The sequence below is a fragment of the Armigeres subalbatus genome, chromosome 1 (genome assembly GCF_024139115.2).
Source record: "Armigeres subalbatus isolate Guangzhou_Male chromosome 1, GZ_Asu_2, whole genome shotgun sequence".
NCBI classification, from domain to species: Eukaryota; Metazoa; Arthropoda; class Insecta; order Diptera; family Culicidae; genus Armigeres; species Armigeres subalbatus.
This window is the reverse complement of record NC_085139.1, coordinates 159,498,365-159,523,286: the sequence shown is the minus strand read 5'-3', so window position 1 is coordinate 159,523,286 and position 24,922 is coordinate 159,498,365. Positions and strand designations below refer to the sequence as shown.

General features: G+C 39.9%; 1 protein-coding gene across 3 annotated transcripts in view; it reads left to right on the top strand.

Annotated features, from left to right (window-relative positions):
* LOC134205421 (protein timeless homolog) overlaps positions 1–24,922 on the top strand; it is a 269,302-nt gene that overhangs the window by 62,001 nt on the left and 182,379 nt on the right. For all 3 annotated transcript variants that reach the window (XM_062680651.1, XM_062680650.1, XM_062680649.1), the window contains exons 5-8: positions 1,339–1,501; positions 1,685–1,821; positions 1,917–1,997; positions 4,604–4,710. In XM_062680651.1, coding sequence (XP_062536635.1) covers positions 1,339–1,501; positions 1,685–1,821; positions 1,917–1,997; positions 4,604–4,710 — 488 coding nt within the window. The remainder of the gene's footprint in view (positions 1–1,338; positions 1,502–1,684; positions 1,822–1,916; positions 1,998–4,603; positions 4,711–24,922) is intronic.

Genomic DNA, 24,922 nt, shown 5'->3' with positions numbered 1-24,922 from the left:
CAAAACCGGTGCAGAACTCACTTTGTCGACGGAAATAGAGTGACATGGTTTTGGGTCGTCGGATGGATTCGTTCAGACTCTGGCGCTGATGTTGAGGGAGCGGGCCCTCGCTCGCTTTCTCTCTATTGGTAGCCGTATGGAGGTGCAAATTGCCAACACAATCATAAATAATTTCGGAAAATAATTTTTCGATGCGAGCCATAATGTGTACCAAGCCACGCATGATGTGGGGGCTTTATCCATGTTTGCGATCCGATCTACTGGCGTAAACTATTTCAACAACAATAATTTTCATTTAGCCATCATTAAACATTCATGTCACGCCGCGCGGCGCCAACCACGTGGAATCGGTGTCGACGTTGATGGCAAGGGCGGGCGGATTTTGGTTTGAAATGTTTTTGCGTGTTTTGTTGACTGACGTTCGCGTGTGATGTACGAGCCGGCATTATCCTCACCAGGCTGATGCGGTACTGTGGGCAGGGCATCACTATGCTGCGGCTGGGGTTTTTTGGGGGTGACAATCAATCTGACCGCGTCAATGTTAGTTTTGCAGTAATTCCCACAACATTGGCTTAGGTGACAACATCAAGACTATGCAAATAGTGGCGTGTATGTCTAGGATGAAAAATTTGCTTTATTAGCATGCAGTGAAACTGATCCGCTGGACCGCTGTTGATGCTGACGCCATTGAGTTTTCACATTAAAAGTAATAAAAACGAAAACAATATGAAATTGTGTTTAATGTATACGGTGTATGGTTTTAATGCATAAGGATTACTGATGCTCAGCGATCTATAATGTTAGAGATGAACCATTGCCAAATGAGAGAAATAATCCTCATCCCGATATAAGATACGGGTTAAAGTTATAATCTTCTTCTTTCTATCTATCTTCTATATAATAAAAATGAAATGGTCTGTGTTCGTATCCGCATAACTCGAAAACGGCTGGATGGATTTTCTTCATTCCTTCAGCAAATATGTTTGTTATAGCTTCCGACGGGTTTATATGGTATTTCCTCATGCAAAATCATTAGTAAAGTTGAGTAAATCGTGAAAAACTAAAATAAAGATTTGTATGGGAATGTCGCATGGGGCTTTCTCAACGCGTATTTTCGCCTACTATGCAGCACAACGTCTGCCGGGTCGACTAGTGTTTTATAATCTTCATAATTTCCAATTTCGTATAAATCTCTAATATTCATTCCATAATTCGAGAGCAGCCTAAAGTACTACTTCCAAATGTAGTGCTCACTTCTTATTTCATCACTTCTCTCTATAACAAAGCTTACTTCTCGTTTTGCTAATTAGATTGTTCTTTAACTGGAATTTATTACAGAGCTTACTTACGTGACGTGGTTGAAACGGCCCACATGTTCTTCAAGATGCTGGAAAAGTATTGTCAGGGGACTGTGCGTGTGCAGAGTAAGAAGCGCGCCAAGCCGAAGCGGAACAAAAACCGCCAGAACAATGCCGCCTCACGAAAGGACCCGGAGCTTGATGTAAGTCTAATTTCCTCCAAACTACCGCCGAACGGACTGACTTGCCACCCAGTATTACAGTACCAGTAATTAATTTTATTTTCCTTCTTTCGCACGGGCGTCGTTTCATCGACTCTCCGGTCCATCATCGTGTCATTCCCCACATCCGGATCCCCGGTCGGCTGTCATTTGCGGCGAATCTAGGCGGAAGGTTTGGAAGAACTGTGGCTAACAATGGCGGGCGAAGTTTCGACATGTCTGGCTAATCAGATTACACTTCCCGAGGAAGATCATCCGATTCCATTCGACGCGGCTTCGGACGTTTCCATCGACGATCAGAAGTAGGTTCTCCGGCGCTTCTCATTCATCGTCCGTCTGTAGCGCACCGGCGTGTAATCTTCTTTTTCAATCATCCCTGTCATTTACTCTTTTACAGAGGCGACTGCATGATAAGGATTCATTCCTTGCTACGTGACGGAAAATACGAACATGCAATTATTTTAATGCGATCCGCCAGGTGAGTGAAATTAATTACCTCCTACTAAGAAACGTCTACTAGTTTCATAAATCCCTATTTACTATTTAATTGAATGTAGCTCCGGAACGAGCTTTCCAGCGCCCGTTGCAAGCAATAAATAATTGCGTTGGAGACATTTTGCTGATTGTGCACAGTTGTTCATTTTCCTCTGAAACAAATCTGCCTCTGCAGTTGACTTTTTGTTAGCGCCACTTGCATAGCATTTCAAACCCTTTGGAGATGGTGGAATTGCAAAAAATGCCGTGTAAAACCAGCTGGAAGAGCTCTTCAAACTATTCTTAGAGCTACTTTAGAACAACCGAATAGGTTCCCAATTAGAATTTTCATTTGAATTTTCATACGTATTCGTTATTGTCATTTGTTTTAAAAGAATAAAAAAAAACAGTAGAACATGTTTTAAATTGTACTTTAAAATAATTGCTGCTTCTAAGGGTAGACGCTTGTTGCTTTGAACATGGGCGGGACTGTGTGAGTGATTCATTTATCCATGTAATGCAATAGCTTGGAAGAACAGGTCGTTTCAAAGATCCCATTGCTGGGATATGGCACATGAACAGTATAGCATTGAGGTTCATGAAACATTTCTTCAATGTCTGCTGATACTGCCACGTGGTGCTCCCAGTATGAGAACATCATCGAACCTTTATAAAGTACGTTCAAATAGTTTTTTGTTTCCAATTAATTGCATATTATTCGGCAACTCGGCCGTACGAAAACCATTTTTTTGTTAAATATCTTAGCTGTGCATATGCACAGCATATGTTTCGAAATGGACAAATTGATATGAAATTTGCGAAAAAGAATCCACGTGTCTTGGAGGGACTCGAACCCTCAACCTCCTACTCTCTAGATAGGCGTGATAACCCCTACACAACAAGACCACTTAAAGGTCACGTTTGCGGAAAAGCCATCAGAATCCGAGTACCAACCTCCACCGCGGTTAGCTCTCTTTTTTGCAAATTGAATATCTTTTCGGATGCTTGATTTGCCCAATCTCCACATTTGCTTTACTGTTGTATATCCACAGCCAAGCGAGTGCACATTGTTTATTAAACGAGAGGATCGCACTCCATGCCCCCCAGCAACGGACTGGGCGGGACGGTATAGAATGCGAATTCAATCGCACTCAAGCATCCGAAAAGATATTCAATTTGCAAAAAAGAGAGCTAACCGCGGTGGAGGTTGGTACTCGGATTCTGATGGCTTTTCCGCAAACGTGACCTTTAAGTGGTCTTGTTGTGTAGGGGTTATCACGCCTATCTAGAGAGTAGGAGGTTGAGGGTTCGAGTCCCTCCAAGACACGTGGATTCTTTTTCGCAAATTTCATATCAATTTGTCCATTTCGAAACATATGCTGTGCATATGCACAGCTAAGATATTTAACAAAAAATGGTTTTCGTACGGCCGAGTTGCCGAATAATATGCAATTAATTGTAATCAAGTGTCGGTCTTTCACCGTCATTAGTCGTCTGAGTACACGCGACCGTTTACGTGAAGGCAATCAAACTCATCAAATGCTTTAGCCAAGCAAGCCTTTGGCACAGCAGAGTGCGATTGAATTCGCATTCTATACCGTCCCGCCCAGTCCGTTGCTGGGGGCATGGAGTGCGATCCTCTCGTTTAATAAACAATGTGCACTCGCTTGGCTGTGGATATACAACAGTAAAGCAAATGTGGAGATTGGGCAAATCAAGCATCCGAAAAGATATTCAATTTGCAAAAAGAGAGCTAACCGCGGTGGAGGTTGGTACTCGGATTCTGATGGCTTTTCCGCAAACGTGACCTTTAAGTGGTCTTGTTGTGTAGGGGTTATCACGCCTATCTAGAGAGTAGGAGGTTGAGGGTTCGAGTCCCTCCAAGACACGTGGATTCTTTTTCGCAAATTTCATATCAATTTGTCCATTTCGAAACATATGCTGTGCATATGCACAGCTAAGATATTTAACAAAAGTTTTTTTTTTGTTTTACCGGCAACCGCTGTCACGAAGCTTTGGTCTTAATGTCAAACGTAGCGTCGTTTGGCTATCGGTCGACTGTCCGGGAAATCTACGTATTCATGTTTTAAGAGCAGACATCATAATATTGGTAACTACACCAAGAAATTTCGAGCATGTTGAATAGGCCTGAAACGGACTTGTATTGATGAGACATTCAAACCCAAAGGGTTAAACCGTCAGGTTAAATATTCAACTTATTAAAACAAGAGTTTCTATTTGCAAAAAAAAAAAAACAAATTCCTTCATTGAATCTCCAAACCCTATTGAATCTCTGAAATACCTTTTAACCGTGAAAATCTATTGAATAATGAATATTAATAAATCTAATTTACGATCACATAATTCAAATCGCACCCTTTCGCAACGATTGCCAAACCTCACTGGGAAGCCGATTCAGCATACCTACCTGTCTGACCTTTCTGCTTCCGTTTCACCCATTTATTACCTACGGACCAAACGGCATTCCCTATGTGAAAAAAACTCCCAAATACATTCAACTGGGTGCTACATTCCTCCTTTATCCCATTTTTACGTGTGTTCCCATTCCAAGCAGCTTTTCACATCCTTTTTTCTCCTACTTCTTCGCAGGGAAGTTTGGCCCGAGGATGATTGTTTTGGATCGCAGGCATCCGCACCGGAAGATGAATTAATGCTGCTCAAGGAGATTTTCTTGGCAAATCTTCCACGGGTGGCAGGTAAGTGGTTATTTTCTTTCTCAGTTTTGTTCGCCGTAATTTTTTTTTTCGACCGTAGCCACGGCCACGGCTCACTCCCTGGCGCAATTATAAAGTGGCCCAGCTGTGCACAGTGGATTAACGAAGGTTGCGAATCGAGTTGGGCAAATTTTACCATCCGGTTTGGCGCAGATTTCCGAAAATGTTCATAGCACTTGCTTTTTAACGATCTAGAATTAGTTTGATGGTTGTTTAAATTCAGATCGTAGGGGAGTGTCTCCGGTTGTGGGCCTAGTTGCGTTTTTCGCATTTCGGAAATGCCTTTGAATTGATGAATAAAGAACGTTTATTTTTTTTAGAAATCTACCAGTTATACAAAATCCAAATAAAATGGGTTTAATGGTAGAATGAAAAAGAAAATCTTGCCTGTAAAATAGCTGATTCTCATGCCAGCGCACTTGGTTCTACCTCTGCTGCAATGTCCTGCCGGAACCCAGTCCACCGTTTGCTTGCAGATTTTGTCTCCGTTCTTTCGGAATTACTGGACGAAGGCAACTTCCCAGAAATGTGTAAGATTCAGAAGCTGGTGTTGCTGCTGAAGCCAGGAAAGCCTCCGGGTAATCTTGCTTCGTACAGACCTATGCACATTGGGCCACGGAGCGGAGCTAGCCCGACAAAATACCTTGGAGTTTAGGGGATGCGTAATTTTGAGTTGGTGTCTTCGGAAGAGTGTCGTATTTTGAAAAAAATATGAAGCCCAGCGTCGAGCATTAGTTCAAATTTTCGCCGCATAGGTGGCGCTGCAATACAATTTCATTTATTTAGTCTACATCTATACAGATAACACTGAATCAACAATTTGACGCTGCAATACAAACTTTTTTGTTTACGGTTTAGAGCTTTGGTGTCTTCGGCAAAGTTGTAGAACGTGGAAAAATAATTGTAGTTGCCGAAGACACCTAAGCTGTATACCTTCTATTTGCAGTGATATAGTAAAAATTGTAAAATTTCAGATTTTCTTGGATTATTTACGAAAAATGTAAAAAATAACATATTAAAACCTAGTAGTCTGTCACAGTTGATAGTGCTCATGGTTTATGCGAGAGTTTTTGATATTTCATCAAGTTGAAAAAGAAATATTAACCTGAATATTGAAACATTAGTGGGTCAAAGCAAACAATTCATGGCTAACCAAGAAAACGAGTTTGCAAACAAAATACACTTCAGTTGCCTTCTATTATTTTCCCCAGACTTCAACTTTCATTGGACAACGTGACATATGAAGGAAAAAATAATAAAAATGACTAACCTACAAACAATTATGAAAATGCTTTTATTTGCTCACTTCAATAGTTGTTGCACTGATTCTGGGAAGAAATCTCTGGCCGTTTGAGGAAACTGTTTTCTCGACAATTGTTCGTATGGTGATACTGGATACTGATATACTAATTAATGTATGATATGTATAAACTGATTAAAATAACTTACCTTGAGCCATATCGATAATCGGATAAAAGCAAAAAAAAACACATTCGCTATAATGTTTAACAAGAAAACCACAATTAATGAAGATGAAATGTTTTGATTTTGAAATCTCACCTGCATAACCCTCAGTAAATATGTATACTAAGATCAACAGCATACGCTTTGCCTACTACGATTCTTAATCGATATGTTGTGGCAAACATTTGCAGAACACGTTACCGGGCATCGATTATCAACATAAACTATAATTGGGTTGTTTAGGGGTATATATGTTTTTACATATTCTGAATCTGCATAAAAAAACTGAGCCTAACCCCAATTTTTCAGAATTTTTTGAGACCCGGAACTATTTTTAATTCGCATTTTAAATGTATATGGGATTAAAAAAATGTTCTTATGCTGCATGGGCCAACTGTCATTCTATGAATGTTAGTGTCATTCTATCGATTGAAATGGCTTATTGTTTGCTGTATAAAAATGTAAATAAAAGGTTTACAAACAAAATAAAAATTTGTTCGAGATTAGCTAAGTATGCTTTTTATGTTAGACTATAAAAAATCTCATATTTTTCTTTGCTAAACAACCCAATTGAACATCCTAATAGTAGGACTGATTTTATCGTAAACAAATATTTATGACTAAAAATGTCAATAATGTTATGCGTTTAGATTGCATTAGCTCATTGAAATCGATCTTTATCCGATGATTTGTACTGTGTGTTTTGTTACTCGATAAAAATATGGACTACTCTGATCGGTTCCTTTATCTTAATATGATAGTTTAATGTTTCGAATTCAATAACTTCACTAACTTCACTATGATACTTTTATACCAAGTTTCAGTAAAAACAACTCAAGCATGGACCATAACCATAATCAGTTTGTTAATCAGTTAGTTCTGTCGCGTGTGATTAGTTTTTTTTACAGTTTTGGGTAAAATAGTGCGAGAAATATAAAAATCAATGAAATTTTACAATTTTAACTATATCTCAGCAATTTGAAGACATAAAGCTTAGGTGTCTTCGGCGACTACAGTTATTTTTTTACGTTCTACAACTTTGCCGAAGGCACCAAAGCTCTAAAATGTAAAACAAAAAAGTTTGTATCGCAGCGCAACCTATGCGGCGAAAATTTGAACTAATGCTCGACACTGAGCTTCATATTTTTTCAAAACACGACACTCTTCCGTAGACACCAACTCAAAATTACGCATCCCCTAAGCTCCAAGGTATTTTGTCGGGCTAGCTCCGCCCTGACTTGGTTACTTTTTTCGGGCAGGTCACTAAAAAGTCTCTTTTTTCGACCTCAAGTCACTAAAGTCACTTTTTCTTACAAAAAGTCAATATTTTCAACTATTTTGAATCTATTAACTAAGACTTTTTTACAAAGCTTTGTATAACCGTCGGCTTATGCTTGGCGGAAATGAAATTACGGATCTTGGAAAAATGATCGCTCTTTGAATTCGCCAGCCATTTAACTCGCTGCTCTTATTGGCATTTCACCATTGAAGGGGGATTACGTCACAATTTATAAATTGGAATACAGTCATCTAAGCAAGAGACCTGCCGATTGCGATTTTTTTTTCAAATTCGAACTTTAGACAGTAGGGGAAGGGGAGGGAGACTTGATTTTTTGGACACTTGACCCCTTGAGAGACTTGATAGGGGAGAATTACCAAGAACTAAAGTAGTATTGTTACGGCGCATTTTTTATAATAGATCCTCTAGACTAATGATCGTTATGTAGCGTTATTCATCTTTCACTCACCACTTTTTTCTCGGCGTTTTCTCGGTAAAATCTGGGTGAATAAGCATTCTCTTCTTGTGAATAAGCATTCTCTTCTTCTAATGAGTGAAAATTGTGATCTCTAGATTAGCTGAACATCTACTAAGATGACTACTTAGATGACTGTATTCCAATTTATAAATTGTGACGTAATCCCCCTTCAATGGTGAAATGCCAATAAGAGCAGCGATAAAAGGATTCTACTTCCACCCCAAAAACGATTGATTTCGTCTCATCGAACTGAAACTGATAGTCACTATTTGGTCACTTTTCCTGCAACTGAAAGTCACTATTTAGTCACTTTTTCTGCAACTGAAAGTCACTATTTGGTCCCTTTTTGTTAACCGTATGGTATTATACAACCGACTACATGTTATGTTCAGCCCTTCTGGCAACACTTAACGCTTCTCGCGTTCTATATTTCTGTTCTGTATGAATAAATAATTACTTTGTGTTTGACTGCTAAAGAGTACACACGTTTGTTTTATTGTCTTCTCTCAAGTCCTCGGAAAGTTGATCGTCTCGTGTTCGTTTTGTATTGCGCCGGTCTTCAGGTTATGGTCCCAGTGATGGAGGACAAAACGAAAATTGTCGCGTTCGATGGCACTGGTTTCCACAATTGGAAATTCCGATTAGAGACAGTTTTGGACATGCACGACTTGCTTGTGTGTCTCAATCGTGAAGTGGTGGATTTTGAAGAACTGCGAGTGGACGCCAACGATTCCACGGAGGTGCGTGGCGAGAAAGAGAAGAAAATCGCCGAATGGAAAGTGAAAGAGAAGAAATGCAAGTCAATAATTGTGCAGGCAATCAGTGACAATCAACTGGAATTGATAAAAGATTGCCCGACGCCAAAGCTGATCTGGGATAAATTAAAGAACGTTTTTGAACGCCGAGGTGTCGCCGGACAGCTATTTCTTCGTAAGCAACTCCTAACTTTGAAATATGTCGAAGGAGTAAACACGTGTATGTCAGAGCATTTGCTCCGGTTCGACAAATTGATTCGCGAATTGAAAGGCAGCGGGGCTACAGTGGAAGAAGCTGACGCAGTGTGCCATTTGCTTGTGACACTGCCGCCATCATTCGATTCCGTAGTGACAGCAATAGAGACGCTGCCGGGGGACATCACGATGGACTTCGTAAAGAAGCGTCTGTTGGATGTTGACATCAAGCGAAGAAATGTGGATGCAGTGGATGAAACGTGTGGAGAAAGTGGCGTGGCAATGGCAACCAAGCACAAAAAGAGAAAAATAAGATGTTATCAGTGCGGAAAGTTGGGTCACCGAAAGGCCGAGTGTCGCGAAAACATACAACCAAATATGAATCACCAAAACAAGCCGAAAGCGAAGAGAGATGTGAACAGCCAAAAGGCGAACGTCAGTGCCCAGGAGGAACAAACGGAAATTGCATTCCTGACAGCCGAAGAGAATGATTTCGTTCGTGTTGGTTGGTTCCTCGACTCCGGAGCGACCGAACATATGTTGTGTGATTCAAGTTATTTTTCTTCAATACAAAAGCTCGATCCCCCAATTGAAATTGTAGTGGCAAATGGACAGAAGATGACTGCCGAATTTTGTGGTAATGTTACGATGTATTCTGTGGTCGGCGAAACTGTGAAGAAGTGTTCGGCAAGGAATGTATTGTATTTGCCAAATTTGAGCTGTAACTTATTTTCTGTGAAACGAATCTCAAAGTCAGGACTGCATGTTTGTTTTGATGGGAATAAGGCGGAAATTACGATTCTGTGGTCCCCGTTGGCCAGTTGAGAGGAAAGTTGTATGAGCTAAACATCTTTTGCAAACGGAGCGAAATGGGATCTGCTTTAGTGACCGAAAAAGTTTCGCGGAATGCGGTATTGTGGCATCAATGTTTCGGCCATGCCGGCTGTGACAGTCTACGCGAACTGGTGCGATTCGACATGGTGAAAGGATTATCACTAACTAATTTCGATGCGGAATATGTGGTGTGTGAGCCGTGTTTATCAGAAAAAATCGGAAAACTTCCGTTTACTTCGGTAGAAAAAGGCGTTCGTCGCGGCCTTTAGAGTTAATCCACAGTGACGTTTGTGGACCGATAACACCTTATACGTGGAACGGAAAACGTTTTTTCGTCTCGTTCACTGAAGATTTTTCACATTTTTCTGTGATTTATCTGATGGCGACAAAAGATGAAGTGATCGATCGTTTTCGTGAATATGAAGCGCTTGTGACGTCCCATTTTGGTACACGGATTGCGAAGCTTCGTACGGATAATGGCAGCGAATATGTTAACAGTGAGATGCGTGCGTTCTGTCGAAAAAGAGGAATAGTGATGCAGCTGACAGTCCCTTACACCCCGCAGCAGAATGGCGTTGCCGAACGCCTAAATCGTACGTTAATGGAAAGAGCTAGGGCGCTCCTGGCAGAAAGTGGATTTGGAAAGGAAATGTGGGGTGAAGCAGTATTCACTGCCACCTATATAACAAACCGGTGTCCAACGTCGGCTGTTGAGGAAAAACGAACGCCGTTTGAGCTTTGGAATGGGCGTCGGCCCGATGTGTCGAAGTTGCGGATTTTTGGGTGTGCAGCCTACCTCCATATTCCAAAAGAGCGAAGGAGAAAACTGGATCCCAAATGTCAAAAATTCTATCTTGTGGGATACACTGTAAATGGCTATCGGCTTTGGGATGCCGAAATGAAGAAAATTGTTGTGGGAAGAGACATAGTGTTCGATGAAAACTCTTTATTCTGTGATTGTAAATTGCCAGTGAAGAAGAGTGCTCCGAAGACAATTGAGTTAATGATTGATGATGAGCTGAGCAAGAATGAAGTTCCAGCAGAAGCTGTCGCCCCTGAAGAAGATTCAGATACAGACCTTGAAAATAATCAACAACCATCGACGGTGAGGAGAAGTGAACGAGCTCGACGACAGTCGGCGTGGTTTGACTGTGTGAAATGGCAGAAACCGCATTGTGTGCAGAGAATTTCGTCGAGAATATCCCGGATTCCGTGGAGGAGCTTCGCAAGCGCAGTGATTGGCCTCAGTGGCAAGCCGCCATAGCGGACGAGATGGCCTCGCTCACCAAGAATAGAACGTGGACTCTAACTTCACTTCCCTCAGGGAAGAATCTCATCGATAGTAAATGGATATTCAAGGTTAAGCATAACGATGAAGGTGATATCTATCGATTTAAAGCGCGGCTCGTAGCAAGAGGATTTTCGCAACGCAGAGGATTCGATTATGACAGTACCTACGCTCCAGTGGCTGGATTAACAACACTACGAGTTCTACTAGCCGTTGCAAATCACGATCAAATGCATCTGCATCAACTTGATGTAAATTCACCGTCTCGGCGTATTCTATCATATTCCGGTATACGTAGATGGTCCCACCACTACATTGAGGATTCATGATCTTCCTCCGAGAATGCCGAATGAAACCATATCGGACTGCCTAAAGCAATATGGTAAAGTTATCTCCGTACAGAACGAGACATGGAAGAACTTTTTTCCGGGAGTAGCAAATGGTGTAAGAGTGGTGCGAATGATGCTAGAAAAAGCAATACCATCTCGTATCGTTATCGATGACGAGCCCACGCTTGTAACTGGACAAAAACAAAACCAATCCCAAACGAGTCCTCCAGCAGCGACGGTTTCAACATCATCCAACAAACAACACAATAGCGACCCTCCGCCGATGCGAGCCGATGCAAGCGAAAGCGAAGAGGACGAGTATGAGGACGAAGGGAAAAACAGCAACGAAAGTGACGGTGATGGTGACGAACAAACTGATAACTGCATAGAGTCCGGTACTGGAGCCAGCGCGAAGAGACGATTGTCTACTGCATCTGCAACAACAAGCGATAATCAAAAGGATAATATTCCCAAAAGATCGTGCGGTGATGTTATTGCTGATGCTGGCGATAGTGGAGAAAAATGTCATTCGGACTGGAGAGTATACAACACACGATCCAAGAAAAAATAATTAATTTTATTCAGAATGTATTGTATTGTATTGTTGTGAAATATTATCTCATGAGATGAGCCAGCCGCGGGCTGAAAATCTCGCGGGCTTGGAATTCTCGATTCCATGAGTTCATCTCTGCTATTGGATTCCGACGCAGCGAAATTGACAATTGTTTGTATATTGCGACAATCGCTGGAGAGTTAGTGCTGTTGATCATTTATGTGGATGATATTTTAGTTGCTTGTCGTTCACTCGATGTAATCTCTAAGTTGAAAAGGAAGCTGAAAGCAGAATTTGAGATGAGTGACATGAATGAGGTGCATACATTCTTGGGGTTGACTATAGTGAGGCGGATGAACGAAGGCATTTTGGAGATCAGTCAGAAGCCGTACTTGAAGAAACTTCTTTACCGATTCGGTATGGCCGATTGCAAACCCAAGAAAACACCACTAGAAACAAAGTTGAAACTGGATAAATGCAGCGATCCAACCAAATACACTACCAAGCCTTATCGTGAACTTATAGGATGCCTGATCTACGTTGCTGTTACGTCAAGACCCGACATCGCAGCAGCTGTCAACTACTACAGTGCTTTCCAGAGTTGTGCTAGCGATGAGCATTGGAATAGTGCAAAAAGAATTCTACGATACGTCCAAGGATCCATAGATCTGAAGCTGGTATTCCGACGCAGTGAGAGCAGTGAATTGCTGGAAGGTTATGCAGATTCAGACTGGGCGGGAGATATAGGGGATCGAAAGTCACACTCAGGATATGTATTCCAAGTGAACGGAGCTACTGTTTCATGGACAGCGCAAAAGCAGAAGACAGTAGCGCTGTCATCGGCGGAAGCCGAGTACATTTCGCTAAGTGGGGCGGTGAAGGAAGCCATCTGGTTAAGGATGCTGCTTGAAGATTTTGAACGCGACATCAATGGTCCAACGATTATTCACGAGGATAACCAAGCGTGTATAAGTGTAGCTGAGGATGACAAGATGACAAAGCGGCTAAAACACATTGATGTTCGTTATCGTTTCGTGCAAGATGAGGTTCAGAGGGGAACTATTTGTTTGAAATATGTGGCAACAGAAGATCAAATTGCAGACATTATGACCAAGGGTCTTACTAGTGTACAATTTGTGAAGTTACGTGACTTATTAGGTTTGTCGGCTTGAAGGGGGGTGTTAACCGTATGGTATTATACAACCGACTACATGTTATGTTCAGCCCTTCTGGCAACACTTAACGCTTCTCGCGTTCTATATTTCTGTTCTGTATGAATAAATAATTACTTTGTGTTTGACTGCTAAAGAGTACACACGTTTGTTTTATTGTCTTCTCTCAAGTCCTCGGAAAGTTGATCGTCTCGTGTTCGTTTTGTATTGCGCCGGTCTTCACTTTTTTGGTCAGCTTTGGTCACTGAAGTCACTATTTTGAGCGCCATCGGTCGCTACCAGCCCTGAGAGCGCTGAAAAGGCGTCCAAACAGAAGCGAAGAGGAGATCGATATTGCGCAGTGGTAACAATAGACGTGAAAAATGCGTTGCCAGCTTCAAAGTCATCGCACCAGCGCTGCATAGAATGCGGGTTACCTGTGCCATATCCTGAAGAGCTACTTTCAGAGCAGAGTGTTAGTGTTGTTATTCAATCTATATACATAAAAATGAATTTCGGTCTGTCTGAACCTTATAGACTCGGAATCTACTGAACCGACCGGCGTAAAAATTTGTATGCAGAGGTTTTCGAGGCCGAGGAAGGTGCTTAAGATGGCTATGGAAAGGGGGGCTCCCATACAAATGAAACAGACATTTCTGCATAGCTTGAGATCATCATAATCAGAGAATAAATCAATTTTAGGCGAAATGAAGCTCGTCGGGTCTGCTAGTTTTGAATAAATGTCCTAGATGTTTACCGCGCTTATTAACATTGTATGTCACGTGAAAGCATAATCCACATAAACATGTTGCAGTAAAATTTCAGAACATTTTGATTTCCTTATTTCAGGCGCATAATTTAATGTGTATGCTTGTTCTAGTACTCGAATTTTTTAAAATCCTATTTGAAAAATTATGTATCTTGTGTTGCCGTTTGCTTTGAATGTTTTCTGGCTAAATTATTAACTTATTCGATTGCATTGTCTTGTCTTGTCTTGTCTTGTCTTGTCTTAGCACATGCACAGCCAGTATTGAAAAGCATCCTGGAAATGTCGGTTGTATTACCGAGCATTTTCTTGTCTGCATTAATATTTGCAGCATATCATAAATATGACACAATTATTAAAACGGCCAGGCCCACCGTGCAGGCTTGAATTTGGGAGAAAATCCAGAGCTCCCCGGCAATCAGATTATTTAGTAATAAATAACATGATCAACGAAAAGTTTTGAATCTACGAAAGGAAGAAACGGGGACAGCCGTACCAACCGTTTGATATTCAGGGGAAAAGATGATTGACGAATCGTTCGGAGTGGCTTTGCTAAGAAGATTAATGTACACTCCATGGGTCCTCGACGTCTTGGGATGAGATACCGTTTTTAGTCTAGGCTCATACACTGATGGGCAAAGGTATTCGCATAAATTCAGATAGATTACTATGAAAGCATGACGAATACTTATGTACATCAGTGTACATATAGGCCTAGGTTTAAGCGCCATTACTCGCTCTCTGGAACGAGACAAAGAAAAAGAAACAAAAGCGATGAAAACCAAGCGAAAACTCAAGACGATAAAATTATACCAAATTTTTACTTACAACATCTCCATATTTTCCGTGCTTGGAGGCGTTTTTTTTATTTTCCCGTCAAAACACAATTTATTGAAATTGCTTACCACAAATTTTCGCAAAAAGTGAATGAGGACCAGAAAATTACATTGATACTTCGGCGGTACACTAGTCGAAGAAAACTGACGAAAAACTACGCAGAAAAAACTTTGATCAATTCCTCGTCCGATTATGCAACTAGGTATGGTGATAGATAACGATGACAGATAAATGACGATAAATCACAGAATCATGATTCAAAATGTTTTTCAATGTTAACAAAAAAACTGCATTACAGTGATTATTCATTACGCTTTTATCATACATTCTTAAACTTTTTTCTTCTTTTATGTTTTTAGACAATTAAGGGCGTTTCAAAAGTTTTACCGGATTTTTTCCAAAGGCTTCCATAATCTTCAACGATTATATTTATGGAACTATGGCTGAATTTCACAATACGTGAATCATCATCAACATATTTGTCAAGAATGTGTTGTAATGTTCAATGATGAAAATATCTGAATATGCAAAGTATATAAAATTTATTACAAAATAAAAGGAAAGGAGATGAAATTCCAATGTTTGCGTGAGGTATGGATTTTCTCTGACATATCCAAAATTTAACCCTAATTCAATAGTAATGATTTATAATCTCGTCTTGTCTTGTCTTAGCACATGCACTGCTAGTATTGAAAAGCATCCTGCAAATATTTACTCCTCAACACTGAATGATGAAAGCAATGCAACTGTTGTTAGGAATGCCTGTTGCGATTTTTTCCAGCACACATATAGTTCCCATTCCCAAAAATTCAAACAAGCATTATCTTTCTGGTCACACTATGCTCTGCATACAAGAATAAGGATTTTGCTAGAACACATGTGCATGTTAAATGCAGTGCGTCACCGATACAACATTTTATAAGTAAAAAAATTGCCTCGCATTGCGTTAATTCTGGTATTCATATCAGTTAGGTTCGTCACAGCCATCACGCAATGATGCGCCTACATAAACAGTATTAGCTAATGACTAATAGCACTTGTCTTCATTATAAAATTATCCACCTACCTTGCGAGCACTATTCCTTCTAGGAGAAAATGACTGTATAACTCACCACGATCGTGTAAGAAACTTATCCTCTAGAAAGTAGTCCAACCTGCTCGATAGTCATATTTTCTTGATGGTTTGATTATTTGCATTAATGGAGCCTGAAATGCCAATCCACCGATACACCTGCTCCAGAAACTGCTCAGCATGGCTCGATCCACGTTCCGTTTCATCAATGTGCAATGTCTTCATATAAACGCACTCATTTTTCCTTCTTCGGCTCCAGGCAGTGGCCTAATATTCACTATTAACTTATTCGATTGCATTTTCTCTAAATTAGATTTTGAGAACCCGAAATATTGTGGTTTGAATTTTTCAAATAAGAGTGTCAAGCAAAAATCGGTTGGATAAAAAGGTAAGGAAGTTTATTGAAAATAAGAGTGCTCGGGCATGACATGAGTTACGTTGAACAGGTGCCAAACCCATTCAACGTGGGTGTTTGTGCTGGAGGCACATCATCCGTACCGTCACGGCACTCGGTCGTCGCTAGGTGGCAAGCAGCCTGCTGACCACCACCTTCGGGTCCGGGGCGCAACCCTGCTGTGCGGTCGCCCTAGAATACGGCGATTCAATCATTTATTTATTTATTACTTATTACACCAACAGACTTGATACAGCCCTAATGACGGTTAAAAAAAATATAAATACAATATCATATCACTACATTAAAAACATTGTCAAGAGGTTAAAATACAATACAATCACAAATACATTAATTATAGTCTATTTGTTTTTTAATTGTTCTGGTCGGTGAAAAATGATGTGAAGAACCGGCGGAGGACATCTAGCGTCAAGTGGAAATCAAACACCGACGCCACTCTATTGAAAACACGCTGCAAACCATGGAGAGCACTACGCAGTCCATAGTTTGTGCGACGAAAAGGAAGTCTTAGCATTAGGTTACTCCGCAGTTGTCGGGGTTGCGCGTTGATGTTTATTTGTCGCAGAAGTGTCACAATCTATTCTTCCTTGTAAAATATCGGCGACGGTTAATGCTCTGCATACATCCCTTCGGATACACAGAGGTTCTAAGCTGATCAGATGGCAACGGCTCTCGTAGCGAGGAAGTCGTAGCGGATCTCTCCAGGGAAGGTTGCGGAGTGCGTACCGTATAAACCAACGTTGAACGGATTCGATGCGTTCGACACCATTATTATAGTTTGGACTACAGACCGCAGAGCAGTATTCTAACGTAGATCGCACGAGAGAGCAATACAGTGTTTTCAAACAGTAGATGTCTGTGAAAGTCTTTGTCACTTTGATCACAAATCCAAGAGACCTGGATGCTTTATGAACAACATATGAACCCAGATTTTGTAATACAGTTGAATCCCGATTATTGAATCAAGCGAATTTCTGAATTATAAAATAAGAAATGTGACAAAATCGATTTTTTTAAATTTCCCAATTTATTTCAGAAAAATGAATTAGTATATGCCTTGAAAAGGCGAATTACGTGAACGGAACCCGTAGTTTCTTGTCGAAAAAGGTTTACAAAATTCTTGACAGGTACTCAGAAATTATTCATAGTAAACCACAGACAGCAAAAGTTATTTCATGAAAGTCATAAAATCGGGTCGAAAGTGTGGTAAAATCGGAAGTAGACAAAATCAGGGAGTCACAGAAAAACAGACATAACACTCGTCAAATCTCCATCGTTCACTGATTCACTGGTCGATTTAAATAATCATTAGTTGGCCAATCGATCACTCGTGGCGCGAGCATCAGATTTGCTCGAGTTTGACGTTTGCTTACTACTGCCATCTGGTGCGTGATTTGCCCAACTAACTGAAATCAACAGATGTCGTTAGTGTTTCAACAACGATTTATTAGATGAGTGAATGTTCAATGTGTTATGTCTGTTTGTCTGTGATGGAGTGATAAAATCGGGTCAATACTGTATCTAGCTCAACTATTAGTCTCATGTACCAAAATCAATGCTCGCAAAACTTTGAGATTTTCAAGATCGTAAAACATTTTCCATGTGCAGCTTGTATTTTCTTCTTTTATGGCTCTACATTCCTACTGGAACTTGGCCTGCTTTTCAATTTAGTATTCAATTACCATTTCCTCAGTAATTAATTGTAAGCTACTTTATGCCCACCTTTGAATGAGCCTGTACAAGGGCAAGCACAATAAGTACGTTGGATACACTATGTCCATGTAGTCGAGTATGTTTACCAATCGAAAACATCCTAATCCGGATCGAGAAACGAACTCGCCATCTCCAGATTGGCAATCCTACGGCTCTGGCTAAACAGGAGTATTACAAACTGCAAACACCACACAGTTTTGTACGCTCTGATCTCGGTTGCACATGAACCGATTTGGAGAAAATTTGGCTCCCCGCCATACATTGCTTTATGAACTCGGTGCAATATGCAGCTTTAAACTTTTTACTACGAAAAATCTAGTTTCGTCTAAAATGTTTGAAAACTCCATGTGCATATACACAAAGGATTAGTTCAGAAAATGTATTGGAGGTAACGACATCCTTCGGTGGGTTTGATCCCACGACCGCAGTATGATAGACAGGGGATTTTCATACTAAACTAGGAAGGACCTCCGTCGTCCTCCGCAAATTAGCGGGTATTGATGAGTCCAAATTTCAAATGATTCTTTAAATGATTTTTTGAATGATAAATGTTACTTTCCATGCTAAAAAGTATCATCATCGGTCAATCTGGTCTCATACCAGCAGTGGCTTTATTGTCATGCTATAATCAAAAAAATGTATTAATGGTATAAAAAGGTGAGTGTTAGTCTCTCCGTTCAGTAGTCCTGAGTTCAGTGCCGGTCGGTGCGGGCATTTTTTTTAAACAAAAATTGTTAGGTCAATATCTGTCCTCTGATAGTTAGTATCGTTGTTGGTTCTCCGGTTAATGTGTGGGAGTTGTCTTTCCGACATCAGAGATTGTCAGGAGATAATAGGCCGACGGAAAATAAAGCAAATGAAAAAATCAATTTTAAATCCACTGTTCCCATTGTGCAACCATTATGGCCGGTTTATGCTATCAGCAGTCCACCTCCCACATGTCGTATACCTACTCATGCGTGCATATGGCGAACCCACAGCCTCGATAAATAACTTTTGATAGCACACTCAGAGCACATCCCGATCTCTTCCAGCTCACCTCCACCGGGAGGGATTATTATTTATTGGGGGTGATTCGCAATAAACGCCAGAAGCATTTCGCTTTCTGCTTAGTGCGTAAATTTGCGCCTGAAAATTTAATACTCGATCGATCTCTGCTTCTCCGGTATCTCGCCTCCGCTATATCTCTCTCTGCCTGTCGTAGTGGAAACTGCATTTTCTATGTTGCACCGTTCTCGTTATAAATATTGTCTCGGTGGATGGATTTCGCCTCATGGCATAGTTTTTCGATTTTCCCATTCGTGATTGAAAAAGTTATTCCTCCCCATCACGCCACATTTGTTTGCAATCTTCAAAACCGCTCTGTTTGAAACACCGGGAAAATAAAACTCACACGAACTATTGAAAACCTTATCTGTGAAACAGAGGTGCCTTCTCGATTGTGCAGTGTCTGTGGGGAGAACTTTTACTTTCCTGTTGGTTTCGGTTTTGCTTACTAGCTGTCAAACCCCGGTGCGATGATGGCGATACTCTGCCGTAGTCCGTGGAAGCACATTTATATTCAATGCCGCTCTATCCATAATGTATGAACGTTTTTGAACAGTATTCTATCCTATTATGTGTGAGCGAGTGTGTGGCGGTTAGGCAAGAATAGGCAACTTACCTGTGCCTCCGGAGCCCAGGGACGACGAACAGGAATTCCATCCAGACACGGAACAATTGGAATGTGCGATGCTGCCGAACCTTTTGTTCCGCGCGGTTTGGCGGGATGATGCATCTTTTATGAACTGCTCGCTTGCGGCTTTAAATCAATCATTTCATGCGCCGGAGAAACGGCAGAAAGGGAGTACACAGGTGGAAAATTTTCACTTGCAAATTGTTGCGAATTACTTCCGGAGGCGATTCAGATGTTTGGTATGTTTGCCACACAAAGGAAGTTTGGCATACATACATATGCAATGGAGAGCACGCGTTTTCTTGAATAATCTGGAAGCTTGCTGCCGAAGGGCTTTTGTTTCATGATTGGAACTGAAAGATGTAAAACCAACTGCAATGCTAGCATCATGTAAAAGTAAATGACTCAACCGACAAAGACTGTCGCAGTAATATAAAGAACAACATAATCGAAAATATCGCATAGTATAGGTTTGAGTGCTCAAGAGTCAAATGTAAAGACGTACCGCATCTGTCAATATACAATATACATACAACAAAACAGTTACACAATCTGAGCTTCAAAGCTAGTTTCTACATATGCTGTAAGCGGTTATCTATAGCAAAATGTTAAAGTTATCAATACGTTATACGATATATTCAGTCAACCTTGCGGAAAGATCATGAGATATATGTCAGTTTGGAGAGAAGGGGGAACAATTCTCTTCGCCGCGGTCCAACATACAGTCACCCTCAAAATTGAGCGTACAGTATGGATTGGTTGACTACATTCGAAAATTTCAAAGGAAATTAAATTATTAGCTCGGTTGTTTTTAATGCATTTCAATATTCATCCCTTCCTTTAATGTATGTGTACATAAAATTGTTTAATTTTTTTCTCTAAAGTTCATTTATTTGAAAATAATCTCAAAATACGCCTATTAGATGTGACAAAATTGAGCGTACAGCTAATGTTTTTCTATAAAATTTCTTATTATAAACACGATTAATGTTTAATAAACAATTTTAATATTGTTTTTTCATGATTATATTTATAATAATAAACATCCGCTACTTAAACATTCAATGTTTTGAAATTAAACCATGTTTTGGTCAAAATGGCGAACAAGTGAGAGGTAAGAACATTGCTCTTTAACAATTCAATGCCTGTGGGCAAAATAAATGCTTAAATTTGTATGTTTCACCGGCATCGCATCTTATATGTGATAAATAATCGAAATCGAGCGAGACATACGATTAATTTGTCAAAATTCAGTCGGTAAATGATGAAAACAGATGTAAACATACAGAGAAAACGACAAATGTTAGGAATGACATAATTCAAATTTAGTATGTCTTTAACTTAAATTTGTTTTAAAGTTCGATTTTTGTCTCAGGTCTATCATTAAGAGTAATATTATTGAATCCAATCATTCACAGTCAAATTCCAAAAGTACAAGGTGCATGTTAAGGTACCGAACATAAAAACAGCTTTTCAATCCCGTAGAGCATTTCTGATTGAATATTGAAAAGATAGCTTGAAATCGTAATTTCATAATTAAATTTGGATTGAACTCCACGGTCTGTTACCATAAGGGATACAATTGGATGATTTCCATGTGGCGAGTAAAAATAAACTTTTTTAAGAGTTCGGCAGCTTATTTAATGATATCTTGGTGAATTTAAATGATTCAACCAAATTTGTTCCTACGGTGACTGAGCCTTCAAATATAAAATGACATCTTATAATGTATCCGTGGGCTGCTCTTTTATTAATATTATTATTAATGAGTGTCCTGAGCTTATAAGCTACCTAATCATCGACTTTTAAATAAAGTTATACTTAATTTTAAATATGCCGTTCCCAACATTTGTCGTTTTCTCTGCATGTTTACATCTGTTTTCATCACTTACCGACTAAATTTTCCCAAATTTATCGTATGTCTCGCTCGATTTCGATTATCTATCATATATAAGACACGATGACGGTGAAATCCATATCTTAAAGCATCTATTTTGCCCAGCAGCATTGAATTGTTAAATAGCATTGTTTATACATCTTACTTGTTCGTCATTTTGATTAAAATATGGTTTAATTTCAAAACATTGAATGTTTAAGTAGCGGATGTTTATTATTATAAATATAATCATGAAAAAACAATATTAAAATACATTAATCGTGTTTATAATAAGAAATTTTATAGAAAAACATTAGCTGTACGCTCAATTTTGTCACATCTAATAGGCGTATTTTGAGATTATTTTCAAATAAATGAACTTTAGAGAAAAAATTTCAACCATTTTATGTTCGCATACATTGAAGGAAGGAATAAATATTGAAATGCATTAAAAACAATGGAGCCAACAATTAAATTTCCTTTGGAATTTTCGAATATATTCATCTAATTCATGCTGTACGCTCAATTTTGAGAGTGACTGTATTCACTTGTCTCGATTGTGACACTGGCTGTCTTATAAACAAGAGAGAGAATAGTGTTTGTCTTGGCAGAATTTGCAGTCGAATCTATCATCATCGTTGATGTTGCATAAAGAAAGATATTTGGCAAAGGATATAGGGGAAAATATCTATTTTTGGCATCCTAAGCCTTTCATCTAATTAAAAGATAAAAATAATGAAAATCACACCACAATTGTTGATGGTATGTGTTCACGTTATATAACAGCTATTACCTTACCACAAAATCAGTCATTTTAATATTAAATTTATTAGGTTCATCTTTCTTTTATTAGCATAGCAATTTCTGGTATTCGCAATGACATTGTTTTATTTGCCAACCTGTCATCGAAATAGAAAACTATTAAAGCTCAAGAAAAATTAGGCGAAGAAGATTTCCGCCGGCGGTGTGTCATCTGCCTCTTTACGTCCTTCGAAAAAATTGTGATTGTGGTAGGGCAACATCGGGCAATATTTTGGAGGTCATACGGCTACCACTTTCTACCTCATACTCAGAAGGTTCAATCCCAGGCCCGCTCCATTCCCCTTACTTTAAATCTTTCCATACATTTCTCATGGGCTTTCATACCGTTTTCATCTTCTTATACCTACTTATACCTACAACTTGACTGGTTCTAAGTCTAATAGGTAACTGTTTGAATTCGAAATAAGCGAAAAAAGTTCGTTTCGGTAGCTAGTATCGGGTTTTGTTTAAAAAACAAACAAGTCAGTGTAGCTTCTGAAATCATGAACTGGTTTCAACCAAAACTCGTACACATATTTTTATCCTGAATTGGTAGTGCTCATTGACATTTTAAATAGTGACTTTAGTGACTAAGAAGATGAAAATAGTGACTTACAGCAGCGAAAAAAGTGACCAAATAGTGTCTAAAAATAAGCTAAAAATGGAACCAAATAGTGGTTCACAATTATTCAACAACACCTAAGTGATAGATGACGGTTATAGTACTGATACAACTAATAACGTTTATTTATTGAACATTAAACGTGCTCATAAATTAAACTTATGACTTAGACTTACAACTTACGATTTAATAGCGACTGTTTCGCGTCCGCGAGTGCATTTCTTTTTATGTTTTACTTTTTTGGTATTTTGGAAAAAAAAGGTTGTAATTAAAAATTTCTTTTTTCTTATCCAGACTTTTCTGTAATAAATCCGCCGTTCGTTTTTGAGATGCTTGCTCTTTCCGAATGGTGGATACTCCTTCCAACATAACTTGCGCAAGTTATAACCCTTGTATATTATTCGCTTCAATGGCTTTCTTAAGTCTCGAGTTGGTTTAATTGAATAACCTAAGGATATCGAATTGTTAAAGTAGTTCAAATAGCATGGCATGAAAAGCATACTTATCTGCAGTTCGTTGCTTATTTTCTCCTTTCGCTTTGCTTTCAGATCCTCCCCTTCTTGACAGATTTTGGATTTCAATCCTTTCAATTCCTTCATGTTTTTCTCTTCATCGGCTATCTCTGCGCGATATCAGCCGAACTAGATGGTGATTTGCACAAGGGTGTTTGTAGGCATTGACAGCTTTTCAGGAATGCAATTCTCAAGCCGGATTTTTGAGCAGCATATCTTCGGTAAGCGTAGTGTTTGGAGAGCATGCATCCGGTTTACAAACTCTGCCGATAAGAGTTCGCGCCAGAAAATCGATTTCGGTGTACATGATATGGACCAGAGGCTATTTAAACCTGCAATTTTAAAATAATTTGAATAAAATCAACAATAATTTATAAAAAAAATAGTTGTTTGCAAAGCTAAAAAAGAATACAATGTGAATCTCGTAAAGATGTGTGCATTGGATGATAAAAATAACACCTTGGTTACCATGTTTTCTTTTGGTAAGAAGCCCCGAGCTCTTCGATAAAGCAGAATGATTCTTCGGAATAAAGTTAAAAAAATATTCAATGATAGCGGTCCATTGTTCAAGAAGCCGTTCTACTGCTCCTTCCAGAGTCAACCACCTGGACGAAACATGTTTTATGAATCGTTTGGTTGGGAGTCCTAGATTAATTTGAATTTTCTTCATATCTTCTTCTCTCGAAGGCCATCCTTGTAAAAAATGGTGCACAGAATAAACCAGCTCCGACGCATCCTCACCAAGTTCCTCGATTCCTTTGAGGAAAGCGTTATGAAGAATGTAGATGTTGCAACTAATAACACACGAAAGTTCTATGATAAGTTGAACCGTTCACGTAAGGGCCACGTGCCACAGCCTGATATGTGTAACGACATAAACGGGAACCTTGTTACCAACGAGCGTGAGGTGATCCTAAGATGGCTGCAGCACTACGAAGAGCACCTGAATGGCGATGTGGCAGACGAAGATGGCGGTATGGTGATGGACCTGGGGGAACGCGCGCAGGACATAATTCTACCGGCTCCGGATCTCCAGGAAATCCAGGAGGAGATTGGCCGGCTGAAGAACAACAAAGCCCCTGGAGTTGACCATCTACCAGGAGAGCTGTTTAAACACGGTGGTGAGGCATTGGCTAGAGCGCTGCACTGGGTCATTACCAAGATTTGGGAGGAGGAAGTTTTGCCGCAGGAGTAGAAGGAAGGTGTCGTGTGTCCCATCTACAAAAAGGGCGATAAGCTGGATTGTAGCAACTACCGCGCAATCACATTGCTGAACGCCGCCTACAAGGTACTCTCCCAAATTTTATGCCGTCGACTAGCACCAATTGCAAGGGAGCTCGTGGGGCAGTACCAGGCGGGTTTTATGGGCGAAAGCTCCACCACGGACCAGGTGTTCGCCATTCGCCATATACTGCAAAAATGCCGCGAATACAACGTGCCCACACATCATCTATTCAAAGCCGCATATGATAAAATCGATCGGGACCAGCTATGGCAGCTAATGCACGAACACGGATTTCCGGATAAACTGACACGGTTGATCAAAGCGACGATGGATCGGGTGATGTGCGTAGTTCGA